Source organism: Glandiceps talaboti, chromosome 4 (genome assembly GCF_964340395.1).
Source record: "Glandiceps talaboti chromosome 4, keGlaTala1.1, whole genome shotgun sequence".
Lineage (NCBI taxonomy): Eukaryota > Metazoa > Hemichordata > Enteropneusta > Spengelidae > Glandiceps > Glandiceps talaboti.
In genome coordinates this window covers 18,509,591-18,535,180 of record NC_135552.1, presented here as the reverse complement: position 1 = coordinate 18,535,180, position 25,590 = coordinate 18,509,591, and the positions used below count along the sequence as shown (strand labels likewise).

At 34.9% G+C, this 25,590-nt stretch overlaps 1 protein-coding gene across 1 annotated transcript in view; it reads left to right on the top strand.

Annotated features, from left to right (window-relative positions):
* Positions 1–25,590, top strand: part of LOC144433696 (corticotropin-releasing factor receptor 2-like) — a 103,414-nt gene that overhangs the window by 67,365 nt on the left and 10,459 nt on the right. Inside the window, exons 3-4 of the mRNA XM_078122048.1 lie at positions 22,220–22,333; positions 23,857–23,960. Coding sequence (XP_077978174.1) covers positions 22,220–22,333; positions 23,857–23,960 — 218 coding nt within the window. The remainder of the gene's footprint in view (positions 1–22,219; positions 22,334–23,856; positions 23,961–25,590) is intronic.

Here is a 25,590-nt window from a genome sequence, read left to right as displayed (position 1 = left end):
CTCCTAGTTACATGCTAAAAATCAAAATGGCTGACATTTTTCTAACAAATTTTAGTAGTTTAGTCTAAGATGGATAGAAATAGGTGAAAAACAGTGACAGTGTTATTGTAGCATGATTCAATTTGGAAAGGAGTATAGTTTGTAAGGTTAGGTAACTCTGGTGTCTGGTCTCCTAGTTACATGCTAAAAATCAAAATGGCGGACATTTTTCTAATAAATTTTAGTAGTTTAGTCTAAGATGGATAGAAATACGTGAAAAACAGTGACAGTGTTATTGTAGCATGATTCAATTTGGAAAGGAGTATAGTTTGTAAGGCTAGGTAACTCTGGTGTCTGGTCTCCTAGTTACATGCTAAAAATCAAAATGGCTGACATTTTTCTAACAAATTTTAGTAGTTTAGTCTAAGATGGATAGAAATAGGTGAAAAACAGTGACAGTGTTATTGTAGCATGATTCAATTTGGAAAGGAGTATAGTTTGTAAGGTTAGGTAACTCTGGTGTCTGGTCTCCTAGTTACATGCTAAAAATCAAAATGGCGGACATTTTTCTAATAAATTTTAGTAGTTTAGTCTAAGATGGATAGAAATACGTGAAAAACAGTGACAGTGTTATTGTAGCATGATTCAATTTGGAAAGGAGTATAGTTTGTAAGGCTAGGTAACTCTGGTGTCTGGTCTCCTAGTTACATGCTAAAAATCAAAATGGCTGACATTTTTCTAATAAATTTTAGTAGTTTAGTCTAAGATGGATAGAAATAGGTGAAAAACAGTGACAGTATTATTGTAGCATGAATGAATTTGGAAAGGAGTATAGTTTGTAAGGTTAGGTAACTCTGGTGTCTGGTCTCCTAGTTACATGCTAAAAATCAAAATGGCGGATATTTTTCTAATAAATTTTAGTAGTTTAGTCTAAGATGGATAGAAGTAGGTGAGAAACAGTGACAGTGTTGTTGTAGCATGATTCAATTTGGAAAGGAGTATAGTTTGTAAGGTTAGGTAACTCTGGTGTCTGGTCTCCTTGTTACATGCTAAAAATCAAAATGGCGGACATTTTTCTAATAAATTTTAGTAGTTTAGTCTAAGATGGATAGAAGTAGGTGAGAAACAGTGACAGTGTTGTTGTAGCATGATTCAATTTGGAAAGGAGTATAGTTTGTAAGGTTAGGTAACTCTGGTGTGTGGTCTCCTAGTTACATGCTAAAAATCAAAATGGCGGACATTTTTCTAATAAATTTTAGTAGTTTAGTCTAAGATGGATAGAAATACGTGAAAAACAGTGACAGTGTTATTGTAGCATGATTCAATTTGGAAAGGAGTATAGTTTGTAAGGCTAGGTAACTCTGGTGTCTGGTCTCCTAGTTACATGCTAAAAATCAAAATGGCGGATATTTTTCTAATAAATTTTAGTAGTTTAGTCTAAGATGGATAGAAGTAGGTGAGAAACAGTGACAGTGTTGTTGTAGCATGATTCAATTTGGAAAGGAGTATAGTTTGTAAGGTTAGGTAACTCTGGTGTCTGGTCTCCTAGTTACATGCTAAAAATCAAAATGGCGGACATTTTTCTAATAAATTTTAGTAGTTTAGTCTAAGATGGATAGAAGTAGGTGAGAAACAGTGACAGTGTTGTTGTAGCATGATTCAATTTGGAAAGGAGTATAGTTTGTAAGGTTAGGTAACTCTGGTGTCTGGTCTCCTAGTTACATGCTAAAAATCAAAATGGCGGATATTTTTCTAATAAATTTTAGTAGTTTAGTCTAAGATGGATAGAAGTAGGTGAGAAACAGTGACAGTGTTGTTGTAGCATGATTCAATTTGGAAAGGAGCATAGTTTGTAAGGTTAGGTAACTCTGGTGTCTGGTCTCCTAGTTACATGCTAAAAATCAAAATGGCGGACATTTTTTGTAATAAATTTTAGTAGTTTAGTCTAAGATGGATAGAAGTAGGTGAGAAACAGTGACAGTGTTATTGTAGCATGATTCAATTTGGAAAGGAGTACCCCCGGTATAGTTTGTAAGGCTAGGTAACTCTGGTGTCTGGTCTCCTAGTTACATGCTAAAAATCAAAATGGCTGACATTTTTCTAATAAATTTTAGTAGTTTAGTCTAAGATGGATAGAAGTAGGTGAGAAACAGTGACAGTGTTGTTGTAGCATGATTCAATTTGGAAAGGAGTATAGTTTGTAAGGTTAGGTAACTCTGGTGTCTGGTCTCCTAGTTACATGCTAAAAATCAAAATGGCGGACATTTTTCTAATAAATTTTAGTAGTTTAGTCTAAGATGGATAGAAGTAGGTGAGAAACAGTGACAGTGTTGTTGTAGCATGATTCAATTTGGAAAGGAGCATAGTTTGTAAGGTTAGGTAACTCTGGTGTCTGGTCTCCTAGTTACATGCTAAAAATCAAAATGGCGGACATTTTTCTAATAAATTTTAGTAGTTTAGTCTAAGATGGATAGAAGTAGGTGAGAAACAGTGACAGTGTTGTTGTAGCATGATTCAATTTGGAAAGGAGTATAGTTTGTAAGGTTAGGTAACTCTGGTGTCTGGTCTCCTTGTTACATGCTAAAAATCAAAATGGCGGACATTTTTCTAATAAATTTTAGTAGTTTAGTCTAAGATGGATAGAAGTAGGTGAGAAACAGTGACAGTGTTGTTGTAGCATGATTCAATTTGGAAAGGAGCATAGTTTGTAAGGTTAGGTAACTCTGGTGTCTGGTCTCCTAGTTACATGCTAAAAATCAAAATGGCGGACATTTTTCTAACAAAATTTAGTAGTTTAGTCTAAGATGGATAGAAATAGGTGAAAAACAGTGACAGTGTTATTGTAGCATGAATGAATTTGGAAAAGAGTATAGTTTGTAAGGCTAGGTAACTCTGGTGTCTGATCTCCTAGTTACATGCTAAAAATCAAAATGGCTGACATTTTTCTAACAAATTTTAGTAGTTTAGTCTAAGATGGATAGAAGTAGGTGAGAAACAGTGACAGTGTTGTTGTAGCATGATTCAATTTGGAAAGGAGTATAGTTTGTAAGGTTAGGTAACTCTGGTGTCTGGTCTCCTTGTTACATGCTAAAAATCAAAATGGCGGACATTTTTCTAATAAATTTTAGTAGTTTAGTCTAAGATGGATAGAAGTAGGTGAGAAACAGTGACAGTGTTGTTGTAGCATGATTCAATTTGGAAAGGAGCATAGTTTGTAAGGTTAGGTAACTCTGGTGTCTGGTCTCCTAGTTACATGCTAAAAATCAAAATGGCGGACATTTTTCTAACAAAATTTAGTAGTTTAGTCTAAGATGGATAGAAATAGGTGAAAAACAGTGACAGTGTTATTGTAGCATGAATGAATTTGGAAAAGAGTATAGTTTGTAAGGCTAGGTAACTCTGGTGTCTGATCTCCTAGTTACATGCTAAAAATCAAAATGGCTGACATTTTTCTAACAAATTTTAGTAGTTTAGTCTAAGATGGATAGAAATACGTGAAAAACAGTGACAGTGTTATTGTAGCATGATTCAATTTGGAAAGGAGTATAGTTTGTAAGGCTAGGTAACTCTGGTGTCTGGTCTCCTAGTTACATGCTAAAAATCAAAATGGCGGACATTTTTCTATCAAATTTTAGTAGTTTAGTCTAAGATGGATAGAAATAGGTGAAAAACAGTGACAGTGTTATTGTAGCATGAATGAATTTGGAAAAGAGTATAGTTTGTAAGGCTAGGTAACTCTGGTGTCTGGTCTCCTAGTTACATGCTAAAAATCAAAATGGCTGACATTTTTCTAACAAAATTTAGTAGTTTAGTCTAAGATGGATAGAAATAGGTGAAAAACAGTGACAGTGTTATTGTAGCATGAATGAATTTGGAAAAGAGTATAGTTTGTAAGGCTAGGTAACTCTGGTGTCTGGTCTCCTAGTTACATGCTAAAAATCAAAATGGCAGACATTTTTCTAACAAATTTTAGTAGTTTAGTCTAAGATGGATAGAAATAGGTGAAAAACAGTGACAGTGTTATTGTAGCATGATTCAATTTGGAAAGGAGTATAGTTTGTAAGGTTAGGTAACTCTGGTGTCTGGTCTCCTAGTTACATGCTAAAAATCAAAATGGCGGACATTTTTCTAATAAATTTTAGTAGTTTAGTCTAAGATGGATAGAAGTAGGTGAGAAACAGTGACAGTGTTGTTGTAGCATGATTCAATTTGGAAAGGAGCATAGTTTGTAAGGTTAGGTAACTCTGGTGTCTGGTCTCCTTGTTACATGCTAAAAATCAAAATGGCGGACATTTTTCTTATAAATTTTAGTAGTTTAGTCTAAGATGGATAGAAGTAGGTGAGAAACAGTGACAGTGTTGTTGTAGCATGATTCAATTTGGAAAGGAGCATAGTTTGTAAGGTTAGGTAACTCTGGTGTCTGGTCTCCTAGTTACATGCTAAAAATCAAAATGGCGGACATTTTTCTAATAAATTTTAGTAGTTTAGTCTAAGATGGATAGAAGTAGGTGAGAAACAGTGACAGTGTTGTTGTAGCATGAATGAATTTGGAATAGAGCATAGTTTGTAAGGCTAGGTATAACTCTGGTGTCTGGCCTCATACAAAAATGTAGTTACATTTGTACATGTTTAAAACGAAAATTGCGAACATTTTTGTAATAAATTTTAGTACTTTAGTCTAAGATTGGTAAAGGAAGGTCAAAAACAAGGAAAGAGTTGATTTAGAATCCACCAGTTTGGAAAGAGCTTGTTTTGTCAAGAATGATAGCCCTGTGAAACTTACAAGTGTGTCTCTGAATTGTCTTTTATATGCTGATGAGTCTCTACCACTAGAAATTAAAGTTGAGTTGCAAAGTTGTTTATTTAAATTACATTATTTTGTACAAAGTAGAAAATAATAATCAACATTAAGAAATCAAGGTCATATGTAAATACAGGAAATCCAAATTTTATTTTTTATAATTTTACTCTCGACAATGTAAGCCTAAGAGAATACTGTTTTCTTGGTATCATTATTTCTTCTAACAGTAAATTTAAACAAAACCTCAATAACTTGAAGTTTAAATCCACGAGAGCTCTCTTAAGTTCATGTATAACTATTTCTTCTAACTAGAGTATTTCTATTGATGTGGCTTTAGATCTCTTTGATTGTTTAATTGTTGCTATTGTGACTTACAGATGTGAAGTTTGGGGTTATGAAATTGAGAAATTTTCAGATTCTTGTTGATGTTTTTTTTTTTCTTTTTATAGATTTCTACTTTGGGTTTCTTATAAGATATCAAGATGTGGTATTGTTGGAGAATTAGGTCATTTCCCCACTAATTTCACTGTAATTAAACTTCTGTTAAAGTATTGGTATAGATTAATTGTCGATGGACAATTTATTGTGAGCAGCCTACATTTGTTCTATGTGTTATTCAACATGGGGTATTTATATTTTATTATTAGAAACTTACTTGTTAAATATAATGAGAACAGTGTGTGGTCAAATCTTTGCAGGTTTAATTATACTAGGAAGGTTCATCATAATTTTATGACTTATGTCTAGAATTTTGTAATCATGGTACAGGGAATTACATAATGACATTAGAAGAAAAAAGTACTAATAAAAACAAAATGAGAACATTTAGATTATTTAAAACAGCTTTTGGTTTTGAGAAACATCTTCTGCAAATTAAAAATCCAGTTGGTAGAAGACTAGTGACTAAATTTAGAATTTTGGATTATAATATTTACATGTATATTGAGTTGGGGAGATGGTGTACTCCTAAGATTCCTGTACATGATGAAAGAATCTTTAAATTTTGTCAAATTATGCGGTAGAAGATGAATTTCATCATTTCATGCTTTATTCTCATTATACAAATTAAAGAAAGGCACTTATTCTTCTTCTTTTTCATTAGATAATTCAAATTTTCATTCAGTTTCTGCATATTTTGACCTCAGATGATAGACTTCCTCTTGGAAACTTTCTAGTCGATGTAAACAGTGCTCCATCAGTTGGTTAAAAGAATATATTTTAATCATTTTATTTCTGCATGCTTTACCATGCATGTAAAGATTGACTGACTGTAGACACAGCTGAGAATACAGTACTACTACCAGTATCAATGTCTGTTGTTAAACTTCATGCTAGTCACTAGGAAAGCTCAGAAAACTGTCTATGTATACACAATCTTGCATGGTTCTCTTCAAAACATCGTTCATTCCAGCAGCTGTGTTTATTCAAAACTCATTATATGGCCCATTTTAAACCCACAGAATGTTAATTGTACTTGTGTCAATTGCTTTGTACATTGTATTTTGAGCATAAAGATGCATTCATAATCATGTACGCATAATAAATGTTACACCTCGTTATCTTATCTTTATCTGTGTTTATGTGTTACAACTCGGAGTGAGACAATGCATAGGGATGGGTCTATACTAGCGACAAACACACTACTTTCTAAACTGCATGTCCTGCTTGATATTACGGGAAACGTTTCTGACAATGGAGAATCAGTCCACTGTGACGTGAGCTAAGATTCTATTCAAGAATGCTATCTATGATGATCATACAAAATAATGACGTTATTTGGGTATATACAATATTCAAAGTTATCGTTGCCGGCGATTGCTCCGGAATATTCAGCTGCCAATATTGATTGTTTTGTATTACGGTCGAAATAGAGTAGAATATTGCCATCATGGAATAGTGTATACTTATTAGCACACAATTACAAGTTGTTGTGATCCAGACACACGCATAGTTTTTCTAATAATAGTGACACATGTACATTTTTGTCGATGAAAGAACAGGGGTCAACTTACCGTGAAAGTTCGCACCTCTGGTTCGCACTTGCACTACGCTCTCGCGATGTATACATCTAGACTGGAACACAGACAATTCTGTGACTTGAAGGAGCACTAGCACTGCACGTGAAGTACAACTACAAGTGACACATGTGCATGATGTGAATAACTATATACACAAACAAATTGTAACGTGTGCAAAATGCGCAGGCGTAAACCCGAATATGTATTAAACCAGACACAGGCGTTGTTTACCAGTCACATGCGTTACTGGCAACTCTCATGTCTGCAAACTCGACAACGCGCGTACTGCCTCTATCACGAGTGTTGCAAAGGGCTTTCGCGTGTACTCGGAAGCCTGCCCCCGACGACGGTTCTCGTGTCAAGAACAGTGCGCCCAAACGCACCCATAGACGCGCAATGTCGTGACGTAGAACGACCAGAGTATATATTCCATATTTTTGTTCAACTTGGCTCGTGCATGGTATAATTTTATCAACGTACATTTGTACACCACATCAGTACTGTGAATTTCTGTGAATATTGTAATACATTATAATTGGTTCTGGTGTTGATTCTAGAATAGGGGTTTCCTCGAAATGTTAGTGTACGTGAACAAATGACGTCATCGAATAGTTTAATAGGGATATTTTAATACCAGATTTGAATGACGTCATTCAAACCTGACGTCATACATAAATAAATGACGTCATTGAATTTCAAAAGTGATATTTTAAAGCAAGGCTTGAATTCTTCTTCAAAGTGCTGGTTAAATATGTTTGCGCGAGTAGAATGCAACGACCACGATTTAAATGTGCACCAAAAACGACACCCGAAAACCTGTAAACTGAAACTCCGCTCGTGTCACTTTAACACATCATGACTCCGTTAGAATAATGTCATCACGGCCGATGCGTTTTCCAAAAGAAAACTTTAATACAGTTGTATTTGTATCAATATGTGTATGTACATGATTGTGTATACTTACTTTGTGTATCTATACATTATTTCCGAATGCCCATCCACCCAGCTACCGTTATTATATGCTTCACAAAGTAGTTATCCACGTATCAGTATATCTCAAATTATCATGTGAGGGTACATCTTTCCTTAATGTAATGTTACGATCCAAAATATCGTATTTCGGAATTATGGGAATAAATTCTACTTTTCGGCATTCGCAGTCTAGACAAGTGCTTACAACACAGTTTACCAATGAAACCATTACCTGTTTAGTCAGTCTATCCTTAGAGCAAAATGACAATCCTGGGCCTATTAAACGTATACAACTGATGGCTTGAACTTTAACACTGATACATCTATCTTTTGATTATGAAAACATGATCCGTTGAATATCTTATTTCACTTTAAAAAAACCAGAACAACTATCAGCAACGTTACAAACATTACAGTCACATATTACTGCGATAGGCGTGAATGTAAACGATCATCACCTATACGAGAAGAATATGAACTTCATGGAATGACGCAATGGTGGTCTGATTCTTGTGTGTCTTATTTTTCGACATCATTTTTGACGTTATTTGAAACTTCGCAGATAGGTATATATATATAGGTCAGAATTATCAGTTCTGGACAGATAGCTTGTATTTTGTGTATAAATTTGTTGAAATCGAAAAATGATATAACTGCACAGAAAGACGCAAGTGATGTACTTGCCAATACATAACACATGCATGTGTAAGTATTTAATGGCCCATCTCACTCTGTGATATTTGACACTAAAATCGCGAGAATAGTGAAAAATGCTCGAGGATGTCGGTCTAGTTAATTCACAGGCAAATAAACACTAGTAACAGGCGTCAATTTTCACGCATTTAGTTATGGCTTCGATGTATCTACGTATTCCCCTGTAGGTGCCGATGGTTGGTGTAATGGGTTTGGATCACTACGCCCTGGTTTCTTTGTTTAATGAACTATAGGGCCATTGCTCTTCTAGATCTGATGACTACCGTCATGCATAGTAACAAACGAACTCAAAATACTGAAATGAAAGGTTTTGTACTTTACGCTTAAAGCAATGAAAAATGCAGTTTTTTACTTCACGTTTAAAACACTGCAAACGGAATGCAGCACTTAATTTATATACAGTTGGACGGTGCTTAGTTCTTGAATCAGTACCTTACTAATACTTTCAGCCATTTAATTTTTCCGTTGAATTCACTAAAAGTTTGTTTAGGTAAGCAGAAATCATTCATTGCAGTTTCGTGCGCAATCATCCGATATCACATAGTACCGGTGATTGGCAAAGAAGTCGTTGAAGGGCAACAAAACAGCGAAACCATTACCACACTGAATGGACTTAGCCTTGAAATAAGTAACTGATATATGGTAACTTCTATTATAAAGTTACATCACTACGTAAAGCATGTGATAGACAGTTTCTCAGTACTAGCTTTTTTCCCTATTTTTCTGTGAGCCGCTTTAGGCTGACATCCAGTGACGCAACTTCCAAGAAAAACACTGCGCTGACATATAACTGGATGATACCGCACTGCATAATATGATTTAACCAGCATTTTTCCCAGCAAGATAAATTGCACAGTAACATATATATATTACATAATGATGAATAGACAAGTATGGCAATGCCATAATCTGCACGCACAATCTACAACTTACAAGTGATGTACACCTGTCCAATGAACGGTTCCTAATTCTATGGAGAAGAAATTGAGGCGTACATGTGTAATGTTTACAATGGCATTTCACGGTCTCATACTACCGAAAATTTCATTGAACAGGAGATTGCAAGAAGTCATTTAATACTCATGAGACAAAAAAAAATCAAAGTTCGTACATATTATGATGAATGTATGTTTTATATATTCAACTATAAGTAGCGGCGCCTTGCTACATGTTGAAAGTGATATAGAATACACCATGTATGTTTCTCTCGTCATATTTCCCGTATTCCGTTACTAAGCCTTGTTTTATGGCCATTCCATTGTTGAATAAACTGAGGTGGTATGGCTAAGACAGTTAAAGAGTTAGTCTTAAGGCCATTCTATAGCTAACTCATCGTTTATTTCACAATACCATATTACATATTCATATCACTGTAAAGGAATATGTCAAAGACAAAGCTGGCCGTCTGGTAGTTCATCCTGTTGATTTGGAAACATGAAAGATGTTGTCGTAGAAGTAGACGAGGACTCGAGTTATTATTGTGTCAACCCCTTGACGTGTATGTCCTTGTCACTTTAGGCCGTTCACTTCCTGTCAATAAACACACTGTTAATCACCCACCTGCACGAGATCATTATTCCACAAATTATAGCCATTTTGGTCGAATGGAGAACCAGTCAAAACTGCCCGATTACAATACAGTCTACTCACTGAAATATCAACGCTGGCCTATTTTGACAGCACATTGACATGTTGGCGCACAACATGACTACATCCCCCAGGGGATGGTTATGTATAACTGATAACCCAAGGGTTTGACCCCCCGTCAAAATGTAATTAACCACACACTTTACTGTGGATTCTGACAGATGAAGATTACTTGTAAAATATACACACCCAGAGAAATTAGTGTTCATTGAAGGGAAACCGTCTAGCATTAATATGTAACTGCCAGTGAAATAAACAAGCAGTACAAATTAGGGTACATACAACGGGTAACACTGAAGTAAAGCACTTTCTCTATGTGCTACACTTGTTTGTAGCATTCATATAAAATGTAAAAGTATACTGCATCAATTGGTTTATTTACAAGCCTAGCATGGCCTTTCCAATGTGGTCAATTAGCAAATGAAACAGTATACTTTTTTACACTTGCTATGGCTGCTATAAATGATACGCTTTACTGGAATTCAGATGTAACACAAACATTGCTAGCTAGTCTGTGCCACTTTATGCAGAAATCGTAGCCAAGATCAGTATTTCAGTAGTATGCGTGTATTACAATGTTGTGAATATCATGTCGCTCATTAAACACATTTCATTGACTCAGGTGACTTTATGACGTTGACTGTGTTAATAAACCCCGCAGCGTTTGCTGACTATACAGACTACTAGTGAGTAGTGGTTGTCACTTTCCATTCACACAACATCAATTATACTGTCGCTTTCATTCTACGTGTTATGACAAAAATCTCAATAGTGTCAAATAGTCAGATGTATTATGAAATATAAATGAGCTCACTTCAAATAGACTGTGTTGCCATATATCAATATTTCATGGTTATATTTTTTTTACATACATTCTGTGCATGTGCCTCGTCTGTGGAATGTTTTTCATCAGATCTATGAGCGGCTTTGCTCATTATGTAGTGAAACATCTTAGTTGAAAACACGCCGTTAAAAATACGGTTATCATTTATGGAAAATACGTTTATTATTCTTAATCGTTTTACCATGGTGACCCACATTTGCTATTTTGCTTCGAGTTTATGTTTTAACACAATGTTAATATGCAGTTCTAATTCCTACATAAGTCACGCAGTTTGAATTCTTATATAAATTACATATGGCTTGATTTTAATGTACAATAAGTAATGAAGATTTATGAACAGATTTGAAATTGATATCCTCCGAGTAGAAAGTCCAGCTTGTAGGCGTGGCAGATAAGAAATAGTACAAAGGTATACTCGTAGAGTTTAGGGGCGAGATCAATAATTCAGTGTAGGATAAAAAACCGATATTCTTTTATCTTTTACTGGGGGGGGGGGGGGTGAGCCATTTTAGTTCTCATCCCCACTTTTAATGGCTTTGTTTTTGTACCCTTTAAAAAATGTCATTAAATTGAGAAATGGGTGAATTTTCGCTATAGTAAATGCATGGCGCTAAATTAAAGTCAAGTGTCAAAAAGAGCTATTATTTCCTCGCTACATACTCACACTGTCTCTGTATTCACAGTACTACATACGTACTGATTTGAAATCGATTCTGCTGTCTGGAACATTTGCGATTTTGACCAATGTAGTTCGAAAGGGTGGGGGTGGGGGTCTGAGGCATAACCAAAATGTCTTAATGTCTTTAGGTTGCAGTGGTTTGAACAACAGTAAGTAGAATAGCTGGCTAGATATGAAAACAGTAATACTGAAGCCCGTAAACACACTGACATAGACACAAAGTGAGAAAGACACTTTCTACGCCCACCAGCGATTTTGTAGAAGCTCTCAAATAAATACCCCTCTCTTTATCGTCCTTGGAAATTGAAGTCTATTGTGATTTCCTTTGAAAAAAAGGAGAAATTGAATTAGTTGGGAAATCAAACCCACGAACGTGTAAATGCAAGATGATAAACTCTAAAGTATAACAATTACATTTACATGAATGATGAGGAGATTTGATGCAACACTGGTTGCAATAATTTAAATAGTTAATACTTCAACCATTTTTAGAACGTACTAAACTGATGCGAATGTGGTATGACAATAGAGTGACAGTCACATAACCTATGCTAATATGTAGCTCTTCTGCGTTTTACTTCGATAAAAGTTATCAATATATGGGAAGGATACTAGCATGTCCCGCAAGATACGCCCAGTTTTCGTCCTCAATGAAAGACAAGCAGTATTTATGATCGATATTTACTCTTAGAGTGGGTGGATAGCTAGTTTTAACTGCAACAACCTGATCTGTTACGGAGAGTTTATATTTGGTATGTGAAAGGCTTTCGGTTGGAATTAGAATCTGGAATGTGTGTTTTATTTTTATCTTACCGCGGGATTTTTGTAAAGGAAGAGCGAGAGCGAGAGAGAGAGAGAGAGAGAGAGAGAGAGAGAGAGAGAGAGAGAGAGAGAGAGAGAGAGAGAGAGAGAGAGAGAGAGAGAGAGAGAGAGAGAGAGAGAGAGAGAGAGAGAGAGAGAGAGAGAGAGCGAGAGAGAGAGAGAGAGAGAGAGAAAGAGAGAGAGAAAGAGCGAGAGTGAGAGATAGAGAGAGAGAGAGATAGATAGATAGAGAGAGAAAGACGAAAAGAGACAGAGACAGAGATAGTGGGAGAGACAGAGACATGGACAGATGGACAGAGACGGGTAGACAGACAGAGAAGTGGGCAGACAGACACACATACATACGTAGATACATTTATAGTATAGACAAACAGATAGTCAGACAGTCAGACAGAGACACTGTGAAACAGAGATCTAGACAGACACGTAGACATACATACACATAGACAGACAGTGAATTAATGAGTTTCTTCTCTGGAATGCAAACCATCTGTTGTATATGCTACACTCTTACAGTCACTATCGACACTAAATTTTTGCGCATCACATTCAGAGCACTAATTGAAAGCCAATCCTAGTTATTATTTACGATAGGTATCTCGACAAGTACTACCTTTCACTCCACACAATATTGCATTTGAAGGTTTTCAGAATAGTCCACGATGCTTGGAATCCCGCCAATTCGGTAAATCATTCAATATCTCGGATTGATGGATATCGCTTGTAAAATATGTTTGAGAATTAATCTCGCTCAAGAAAATTCAAAGTGATGGTGTACTCATATGACCTCTCGGAAACCTTACATGTCGTCACGTGACCTCTTAGAAACCATACACGAGAATGAGATATTATATTAAGGGATATGATATATATATTAATTGTCAATTGAGAACCACTCTTCTTATCAAGCAACATTTTAAATACCCGTGGGGTATTTCGATACTTTTTTCAAAAGTTTCTCCGACATGCTGTTTTATTGCAAAAGTTACGAAAACCAGGAAGGGAATTCTGACTTTCGACTTCAAACTTTCGACTTTAGACTTCCGACTCCAAACTTTAGACTTCAGACTTCAGACTTCGAACTTCGGACTTTAGATTTTTGACTTCTGTTTACAGTCGAGAAATGAATCACTGAGAAACAACTGTAATTATGCATTGTCAGTCCCTTTTTCATTTTTATCGATTTGAACCGGTAGCTTGACAATAAGGTTAGGGTCATACAGCAATGGGATAATTTAGAAAGATGGTAATGATTTTACATCCATATGAGTCACCATTGGTTATACACCATCACCATTCGATAGTTGGCAAGTAAGCAACGGTTACCATAGGAACGTGTCCATCAACAAGTCAACAATTATGATTTATCAAATGAAATGGTATTCCTTATCCCTATGGAATTACAGTGTTTACTCAGATAACAATATACTATAGCATGATATACACCAGTATCGCTTTTGCAGAAAGTTCCTGGGCCAAGGGGCATACATCAATGTTGATCTGCGATACAGGACAGATTGGCAGGATAGCAAAAGATTGAAACGGAAAATTCATTTTTATCGGCTAATCATGAACGGTATTCATTGGTAAAAAGTTTATGAAAACACAACCGTTAAACTGCTAGGCAATGATCAATATTGATGTCAGAGATCGAAATAATTGGGAGCCCCCCCCCCCATTCCTCCTAGAAGGATGGATAGCTGAGTTGCAGTTGGCAGGTGTTCTAGACATGTAAACCCATATGGAAATTTCCCCCACGTCCTTTAAAGTTTGGAGGTTACGGCAGTTAAAGTTGTTTTACTATTATTTTTGGATTCTCTTTTGTGTTTGCGTCATAGCTGATTTGAACACGCCAATTCGTTTACTTGGTAAGGATTGTTTTTGTCGAAGTAGGCACGTTGTGTCAATTGTCCAGGAAGTGTTTTGCTGTCATTAAAATCACAAAAGAATAAAACATTACAATTTTCAGGTGATTTAGCTTCTTAATGGCTTGAGATCCATGTTATCCAATACTGCAATCCACGTTTCATACTGTGCAATTATTTGTCAGGTGAAATGTCAAATGGAAAGTTAATTATCATGAAACTATACGCCTGTCTCAAAATAGCATATAGTCAATACAGAACATGAAGTAAAGAATCAATCTAAATGACCCAAACTTTTGAAGCAAAGATGATATTGAAAGGAAACCCTTTCTGATGTAATTATCCCTACAGTGGGCAACGTCGCAGCGATTCGTCAAATCTGTAAAAAAACAAGTATGTGGTATTTGTCCACTTTAGAGAGTTCTTCGAGACAGTCAATTACTCTGTAATCGGAAGTTCCTGGATGGTAAAAAAAAAATCTGTACAGGTTACCATACAGAGTACAATAACCTGGAGTGCTCTTCTTCGCAAGTGATGGTCAAATAACAAGTGCCGACTTTAGTTTTAGATAAAACGTAGCGAAAAAGGCGCGAGCGACTGTCGACAGTCTACCAAAACTTATGTAAATATGTACATAGAGCCTTATGTGAGGTTAGGGCGAGTTTTATATCATATTCAATGCAGAAAAGACAATTTTGTGATCTTTGCGAAGGCTTTCTAGGTAAGGCGCGTTACGTCACTTGGCAATATGTGAATATTGGTGCGCGTGCGCGATACAGACTTTCATGGAGAGCCTCAACAAGAAAGAGAAATTATGGGATATGTCATTACGTTCTACGAACAAAACATATTTGCTTGGTGTACCGTCTGTGTAGAAATAGTTCGTGTTGGCATATATTTTTTAAAGGTTGTGTCTTTCATTCAGAAAGTCTACATTGAAGTAATTCTAAAACTCCATTATTTTGCAATTTTAGTCTTTTTAGAGTAAACCACGGACTTCCTGTCAAAGACTGCCGCGAAGGATGTTTATTTGCAGGTAGATAGCCATGCGTGCAATTCCTTACATTTCAATTGAAATGATTAGACATGTTGCCTGATTTCAAATAAACACTTTTCAATCGATCGAGTTGTCGACTGAAATGAAAATTTACGCATTTCTGCAAAAAACATTCATTTCTTGCAAGTGTGTCGGACAGAGTAAATCATGATAGAGTGTGAAAATAAATCTCAAGAGTCGTCGGCACAAGTAGTTACATAGGCTTGTGTATTATGGCACACGCTACTTTTATAAGCTTTTCGCGTCAGTGAAAATAGTTACAAACAAGTTCGATTTACTCTTCTGGTATAATGTTAATGTCGATGTGCATACTTGCTATGACATTTAAAAAAAATTGTTTTCTGGCATTCTTAGAACTGTTGATTGTATGGTAGGCAGTTCCTGTAATCTTTTTTGATACGTATAATAAATTACGTCATCGAGTCGTTTATATAACTTGTACCAGGTTTGAGTTCTGTGATTTGCAAGTGAAAGTATATTATCAGTAAGCAGCGTACTGTAAGCACTTTTTAATATGCAGAAAAAAAATTACACCCCCAAAAACACATTACACACAGTAGTGACTCTTAATTACTTATGGTAATAGGTGGGTAGCCCGACGAGATAATATACACATAGATTTGAAGGAAAAGCCAAATCAGACTTATTTCTACCTTTAGTTCAAATAGATGAAATAGCACTTCGGTTACTTACTGAACTTTGAAATCTTGTAAAGAAGGCCTACCACTCTACTTCGTATTATATAAATACATGTGTTCTGCCATTTTGGGGATTCCTGTAAGGGTTTGTGAGAACACCTTGCCGGAAATGACATCACATTTATATATCACAAGACAATTTGATTGTGGTTGACATGTTGGACTCAGCAATTGATCCAAAAAATAGAGAAGAATGACGTGTAGGAAAACTTTAGGATCATTAGTGATTGAACTCATTTGTTCCAAATGATAGATTTTGTATTTTACTAACAAAGAATACCCGGTGATTTCATGATATCCCAAAATGTCAAATAATTATAGCTCGCAAATTATGTCTAAAAGTTGCGTCGACGTTGGTTATCACGATTATTTAGAGAATGATGACGTGTGCCTATGCTGCTGCCCCAGGAATGATACCAGCCATGATGAAACAACTGACAATTGACAAAATTTGACCATTAAAGTAATCATTACATTTGCAACCATATCTTCAAGACACGAAATTGTAAAGTGAAAATAGTACGATACATGGTAAATGTCAAATATCTGCAAGGAATATATAACGATTGTTGGCATGACGCTGTTTAGCTTAGATAACATAAAGTGGGAGAACGGATGAAACTGTAATCAAGCAATTTAGTATAATTTATTGTGAAGTCGTGATGGTTGAATGGTTAGAGTGGCCGGATTTGAATCTGCAGGTTGTCACTTGGTTCAAACCCCAAAGTTTCTGAATCATGATTTGGGACAAAATTTGAACACCGTCTGTGTCCCTGTCGACCCAACAGTATAATTGGGGACTTGGTTCGTAGGACAGAGGACGTAATGTGAATGCTTTAATTCTATGCACTTATAGAGGCTGTATTGAATTGTTGGGAGTTGAAGAAGTATAAAGGTCTGTGTGCCGTGCCAGGGGTAATAATTGTAAAGTGCTTTGAGCACAGTGTGGGAAAGCGATAAAAAACGTACATGACATTTTATATCTATTCAAATATTACTACTAATTTAGTTATCGCATGTAAATCGCATGTAAATACGTGAACTAGTACATTTATACATATAAGTTGATAGTACAAGTCAACCCAGCTGTATAATTGGGGACTTAGTAGGACCTAGAGAGGTTGCAATGTGAATGCTTTATTCCTATGCGCTTATAAAGGCTGCAATGGGTCGTAATCTCCTCAGGGAGTTGAAGAAGTATAAAAGGTCGTTGTGCTGCTATGGGTCCCTAAAGCGCTTTGACCATAAATTGGAAAAGCACTATATAAAAACCAAATTATTATGATTTGTATTAAGTATTTACAGATGTTACAGAATGATAAGTGTAGACTATGCCATTCATTATCCTCGGGTCGTCCTTATACTGGTAACTCCAACATAGACATAACATGCTAATGAAAAATATTCTTATTTACGATCTAAAAAATACTATTTTTTTACTGCTTGCTATGAGAACATGTTCTCATGTTGAATAATAACTCCCTGTGCAGAACACAAAGCAGCGATATTTCCTAAGAGTATATGGACACCGTGGTCGTTGCCAACAGAGTGTTAACAAGGTGACAGTTTGACGATATCATCCCATCCCTATGGGTATTGAAATGTCGAAAACTAATAACAAAAAAAATCCATCATTATACAACTTCCAGACTATACGTCTTGTGTGGCATTTAATGGTGGTAGTTTATAGTTAGTAAAAATCACCCACAGACTTATGTTGACATTAATTATTTCGAAATAGAAGCGGTTTCACGCAATTTCAACGGAACTTTACAACGAAGGAAAACAATATTAGTTTTCTCCATAGTTTGAGATTAATCTGCCCTTGATAGTAATATTATCTTACGTATTTGTTTTACAAGACATAAAAATCGTTTAATGTTACCATATCAATGTATTGCCTTCGTTTATAATTACTTGTCCCTTGGAAACAGCTGTTCAACCAGACTTTCCACACTTGAAAATGAACTTAGAGGACAGTTTATTATGTGATGGCGTCTTAATCATCAAAATAACCTTGTCGAGATGATCTGAACGTAGGTAGTTGAATGTTACCGCAAGGTACTTGGGGAATATGTCTTACGATGAAATATATATATATGTTGACGTTCTTTGAAATAGTACAAACTTGGTAATGCAAGAGACATTTTGGTATGCACGGACGGAGATTCTAGTATTTATGTTGGGGTTTAAGTAGCCCACCGAGATGATATATGGGTAGATATAAACCCGGAAGGTGTAATTCGCATATAAAACACGAAAATAATGACCAGGTGTTGGCGATGTGATTATTTCCTCCGTACGCGTATATGTTAATTTCACCTTTATGGTATTAAATTAGTAACTTCCAGACGAGGGATATATATCTACCCAATATATCACCAAGAGAGGGCGTGTTTTTAAAATCCCCATAATTATAATAAATTGAAATAACAATATACAATAAATCATTCAGGCAATCCCATCAGATTATAGAGTGAAGTTTATCCTCATGTGTTACATTGTCAAATGTCTTTTAAAGTTATTTCGTGATGTTGATTTAAGCGTTTCGTTGTGTGGTTCTGACATAAAGGGATTTGAAATATTTAGTGGCTATACTATAGCCTACCCAGTGTCACGTTCCCGTTCCTTTCTTACATACTCTATGGCTGTGTACATATTCACGTTCAGGGCCATTGAAGGCGAACATGATACAATTTCTTTTGTTTTTACAGTGGCCATTGAAGGCGAACATGATACAATTTCTTTTGTTTTTACAGTATTTTTTTTGCAGGAGATGCTAATAAATGTGACGTAATTACACTATTAATCTTTCAGACTGAATTACGCATAATACGACTTGAACTAAACTATCACTGATTTAAATTGGCTCAGCCGTCTCTTTCTATGTGTAGTGTTTCGAGCATTACAGAGCCTGTTAAGGGATATATGACGACATCCGTTTGTTAACCAATCAAATGATCAAAAACTGCGCATGTCAAAGCAAGCATAGTAGAAATGATATTTCGTGTGAACTTGTCAAGGTACAGTTTCCCATGCATGTTAACAACATAACGAAAGTAGTAGGCAAACACGATTACATCTAATATTGTCTTTTAATCCTTATATTATTAATAAGATAATTAATTGTTATCCTGGTTTTATGATGTCATAGATCAATACAAAGTGAAATAAAATACTCAGATAATGGTATCTCATTTAGTTACTTGTTCGATGTATAAAGATGGTATTGATATCACGATTAATCTAGTACAGCGTATTTGTCAATATCAGTTACAGGCGAAACTTTGGAAAATCTGTCTCTACTCTCCTACATGGAACTGTATTTTTGTTTTCTTTGCCAGGAAGAGAACCACATATATTGTAAGTTAGGAAAGACAGACAGAAAAAAAAATACATGTACAATTGAGGAAACTTTATGAGATATTTGAGCAAGACCATAAAGTAGGATAGGAGTAGTTAAACTAGATGGAATTTGAAAAATAAGATGAAATGATATGAATACTGAATTGACCGGCTGCTTTGATCAGCATTTATGACAAGATAGTGATCCCAAGTTGGCATAAAGGGATATGTTGTAATATTCTAACCATGATATTGCTCATATGCTGTACAAGTTTCTGTGTTTAAATGAGAAGTACATGATGTACATTGTGAATTCACTTAGTTCATACCATCTCATGTACATTTCCCTTCTTATCTGTGAAATCTGACACTTCGTACATTACTTACCGTGATTTATTAATTACGGTATCAAGTGAAGCATACATCTACATCAATTACAATGATACTGACACCTGCATATCAAGTAACACTTGTATTTTACACTTATTACAAAATCAGGTGACACATACACTTACACTTATAGCAAAATATCTTGTGACAACAAAGTTACATAAATTACCTTATCACGTGACACTTGTAGTAGCATAAATTACAATATCGCGACACAACATTTGCATACATTAGACTGTCAAGTGATATTACGATATCCCTAAGTCTCATTATTGCATACAATATTACAGAATAACTTTGTCATTCCATAAATGATCGATTTTGTTTGTTCGCGGCCTTAAGTAGTTATGTATAGCACCTCCGCCACTAATCAAGCATTCTCAATTAATTCCATTACGTCGATAGTGTTCGGGTAACTCAACATATCTGATTAAATCCCAGAGTTTAAAAATTGAAATGTCTTATGTCAGGTGACAACTATCGTTACGACAGAGATTTAATGATTTCGATAATGATGTAGGTATATTTCAATAAAAAATCGATATGCAAATTATTATTTTTAATACAGCTGCTTGGAAAATCGGCACGAAATGTACATACGTATATATATATATGTATATATACACACACACACACACACACACACACATATATATATATATATATATATATATATATATATATATATATATATATATATTATACATAAACACACATACACACACACACACACACATATATATATATATATATATAAATAGTTTTGGTAGTACTGCTGTATTACGCTCTGCCACTGCGGTATAGAGCACTGTCTTATAGCAGATTGATACTCACCGAGTTATATATATAAATATATATATATATATATGTATATATATATATATATATATATATATATATATATATATATATATATATATATATATATATATATATAGTTTTGGTTTACCTTTCGTGGCTGTTCCATTCTGGGTCTGGTAGCTGGTTGAGTAGAGTGCTCGACTTGGAGGAGGAGCGTATGTAACTGGCAAAACTATTACGCTCTGCCACTGCGGTATAGAGCACTGTCTTAGCAGATTGATACTCACCGAGTTATATATATATATATATATATATATATATATATATATATATATATATATATATATATATATATATATATATATATATATATATATATATATATATAGTTACACAACTAATTACTCGGATTGTCTATATTTGAGACTATAATGCTCATACCTAACATATCTTATTCTTCATGCAATTGACTTTGACCCTTATCTTGAAGGTCAAATGTCAAGTCAGGTTATTTTGGTACACTACAATGATGTAGAATTCTGGAAATTGTTGTCAAACCTGTACAAAATTAATTAAGTTTATGTAGATATGATATTATTACGGCTCTTTTCGGAGAAGCTTGCCAAAGCTGTTAAACGAACCATCAAGATCAGTGAGCCTGATTCACAAGATTTCATGTTGAGATAAACACAAAAAAGATATCACACAAACATCACATACACAGTATGGATTCTTTATTCAGTTTAATGATATCAACAGTAACTGCATGAAAGAAACTGTTCAGTTGGCTGCTGAACATGGATTTTGTTTAAGCTTCAAGAAATTATACCTCATGTCTATTGTAATTGTAGTAGTGTGGCATACTGTTACTGTTTATATCATTAACTAATAAAATAAAGTGTTGACACTGGGTAAGTGATGTTTGTGTGTTATCTTTGTGGTGTCTATCTCAACATGAGACCTTGTGATCAGGCTCACTGACCTTGATAGTTCGTTTAACAGCTTGGGCAATCTTCTCCGAAAACAACTGTAATGTTAAATGGCGACCAGTGTACACTAACTCAACTGAATCGAACTAATGTACAGTATTGAGCTGTGTCTTACACAGAGAATGGTTCCACTGATGCTGCCTACTCCCGACAAGCGATATGTTATTATCTGTATTTCAGTGTACATGTTTGAACTAGATTTGAAATGATATATATAAATGAATTAATAAGGGTGAGGTCAATAGTTCAATGCAGTATAAAAAATTAAATTCTTCTAACTAAATTGACCAAAATTGGAAATTGCTTCAAACCACACAATCATTTCCAAATCATTGTGTAGTTAGTACGTAGTGCTATGAATGTTAAAATAGTTCTTTTGCTGACCATTTACTTTATTTTACGATAGCAAAAATTCTTCCATGTCTTAATTTGAAGTTTTTTGAAGAAACAATTATATTTTGGGGTACAAAGGAATTTATTTTTAAATCCTATATTGAACTATTGATCTCGCCCCGAACAATTCAGTTTTACGTTGTAAACATTAAGATGTGTATATTTTTTTTTTCGTTAAAGTTAGCTTTTATATTTTTCCTTGTAGGTAGATATTGTAACACTACACACGACTCAATCTCATGCTGGCCTACAAGTCGACCTGGAATGGTGTCTGTACCATGTCCTGCTGAGCTTAATAAACTCAAATACGACACCACAGGTGGGTACAGTAGTCAGTACTGATGGACGACTATCAATTTCATGAACAGAAATGCGTCATCTTGATGTCCGCGAGTCGTTAGAATTCAAATTATAGCATACAAATCGAAAAATCCATGATAAGATTTAAAATGACTGATTTGTTTGTATTACATGTGCATTATTTTTGAGTCTTACTGAACGATCGTTTCTTTGGTCAGTATTTTCAGTATTCATATATATGTTTTACAATTCCACCATTTTATAGACTAATACGTATGTGTAAGAGACATGCCATCCATAGAAATATGTCTTGGCGTTACGTCATCCCACATTAACGTTTATGTTTTTTAAAAATAAAGGTCACATGCCACTGTCGTTTTCACGAGTGAATATGATTTTACGACAAAAGTTTTAGATTGAAATAACGGCTTAATTTATCACCATTTAAAACGTTTTACTTTATTGTACCATAATAGTTTGTGTTTTGGTCATTTTACACAACACTGAAAATAACGGTAACTGCTACTCTTGAGATTTTGTGAAATGTAGACATTAGTGAAAAAAATAATAATTACGAACTGAAGCTTCGTAGGCATACGATTTCTTTTTTGTACGTCCGTTCGGTACACTTCAAAGAGCAGAAAAAAAGATATCTCAGACGTCAGTCCTACCTTGGAAGAGCAGAATAAAACAGCGTTTCATCAAATGTTCGACTGCATTGAAAAGGTCGTCCCAATTGTCAAACTGTATTCATACATGTGTCATCTTAAAATGGGGGTTACTTAGATGTGTCAACCATGCTAGAAATGCACACAATGTGTTCTTTCACAAGGTAGAAAGAATACATTGAATGTGTGTATTAGCAGCATTAACTGGTGATTTCAAAATCGAACTTGTTTATTTAATTACAATTCAAGGTAAATGACATAGCAGTTAATGTTATACTCTAACAGCAGTAAATAACAAGATAAATCTATGTCAGTTTCACCTGATAATCGTTCATGAACACACGTGACCAATTAGATTGTTTATTGAATTACACATCGTCTTTCCATGACAACGACAAGTTGAGACATTGATGAGATGTTTGGGGTTTGGGCTGAAATTATAGCGAAGCTGTGTAAGCCATAAAATTGACTGACCAATACCTTTTATTGTCAATATCACTTGTCAAGTTAACTTGAAACTGACAAACTTTTACAGCCACTTTCTTAACAATATTTCATTTTCATATTACAAATTTATTTCCATTTGTGTTATTTTGGATCACAATATTACAAGATTTGACTAAAACGTTAATTGCTTACTATTCCAAATTTTTACTCGCATCTTTTGTTCGAAACGAAATTTTTTGTTGCATATGGTATCCCACATATTATATTTGAAATATGTTATTCTGTCTGTTTGTCCTCACGCCTATCATAATGTTTACAAACATGTACCGTGGTATTATGTATGATATTGTAGTATTGCTCTCAAAATGTGTGAATTGCTTGAAACATTTGTTTTGACTAAAATGTTACTAAAACCGAATTTTCACAGATAACGTAACCAGAGTGTGCCGTGAGAATGGTACTTGGGACAAGTCCGACTATTCGGAGTGTCATTTAAAAGAGGACATCTATGAATATGACTTGGAGGCTGACGTAAGTTGTGTTTCCGTTGATCTTAATTTGGACTTTTGGTGTTTGTTTGTTTGTTTGTTTGTTTGTTTGTTTGTTTGTTTGTTTGTTTTTTGGTTTGTTGGTTGGTTGTTGAAGTTCGTTCATACTCTTGGCCACCCAGTTTGTATGTTTTGCTATATTGAAAATGTGAGATTTTATTAGATCAACCTGTAATGTTACCGATAAATTGATACATTATCATTCGAATTTATACCTTCTTAATAATTTTCCATACACTAATTAGGTTAATACGTTATCGGTTGTGACATGCCCTTCCTGGCAAAGTATGCCATTCCTTATACTGTTAGTGGTTCACCTTCTGAGGACAACATCCTGTGAACAAATCATATGATAACTAACCTGAAACAAATTTGTTGTTGTTGAACGACTCTAATAACTGTAATTCAGCTAAGTATCATTCAAGCATACTTTACAACTAAAATAATGTATGTTTGGTGTTTCACTCATGTGACATGGCATTTAGTACACACCCTCAGACAACTTCAAATGCAAAAGAAACAATTACATAGGTGCCGTGCACAGTGGGGGATGTAGAAGTAGTCAAGTTGAAATGTTGATTATCAGTTAGAAAATAAACAATTGCAGCATTCATCATCAAGTCCATGTGTAATGTTTTCATTAGAAGCCTGTTTTTACTGCACTGTGAAACAATAGCAATGCTTATCAGTGTTCAGCGTGATTGGGCAAAGGATCCTGCTGTGTTTATTGCGTCTCTGTTATTGTTAGTCTAGAGTTGAATACATCTAGCTCTGTCAAAAACGTAATATCCAATGAGTGAAACACCAAGCCTACATCATTTTAGCTATAGTAAGGATTCACAAAGTACGGGGACATAGATGTCATATTTTCAAAACGAGATATAAACATCCCAATAGACTAAATAAAATATAGGTAATTATTTAATGACCGTGTATTGCATACAAATTGAATCCATGGTCACACTAGTATCGGATGGGGGTTCGTAGACATGACATAGGCCACCTAACGTCTCATAAAATTACATTCCCTTGGGAAGACTAGTATTTAAGTAACTATCTGATAATGAGTCTACGGTTGTAAGTAAGTTCGATCCCCTTAGCGTGTTGTGAATGACTGAAATGTCAACGTTCAATACATCTGGACAGTTAAAAACGTTCGGTCAATCAATCATATGTAACGGAGAACCTTGAAAGAAAGAATTCAAATGAATCTCCAGGTGTTTTAGTCCCATCGATGGTGTTTCCTAAATATTCATTTTATGCACATAACACCTTCCAATTGACAAGTGTCTGTCCTCCAAAACCCATTATCCAATACTGCGTTTTATTTTGATATCTAAACAGGAACGGTCCTTAGCTCCATCTGACAGGCAGTTTTCATATTTTTAAATCAAATTTAAATTGTTAAATAACTAACACTTCAGATATGCAGAGGTAGTGACAGTCAGATAGACAGACATAGAGACAAACGGACTGAGACAGATGCAGACATATCCTTAAAGGCACAATACTCATGGTTATGCATAAAAAGAAATTCGTGTACTTCAGAGACAGAACATACATCAATGGGAAAAGTAGAGCAATTTCTGTATATACGTGTCAAAACATGATTC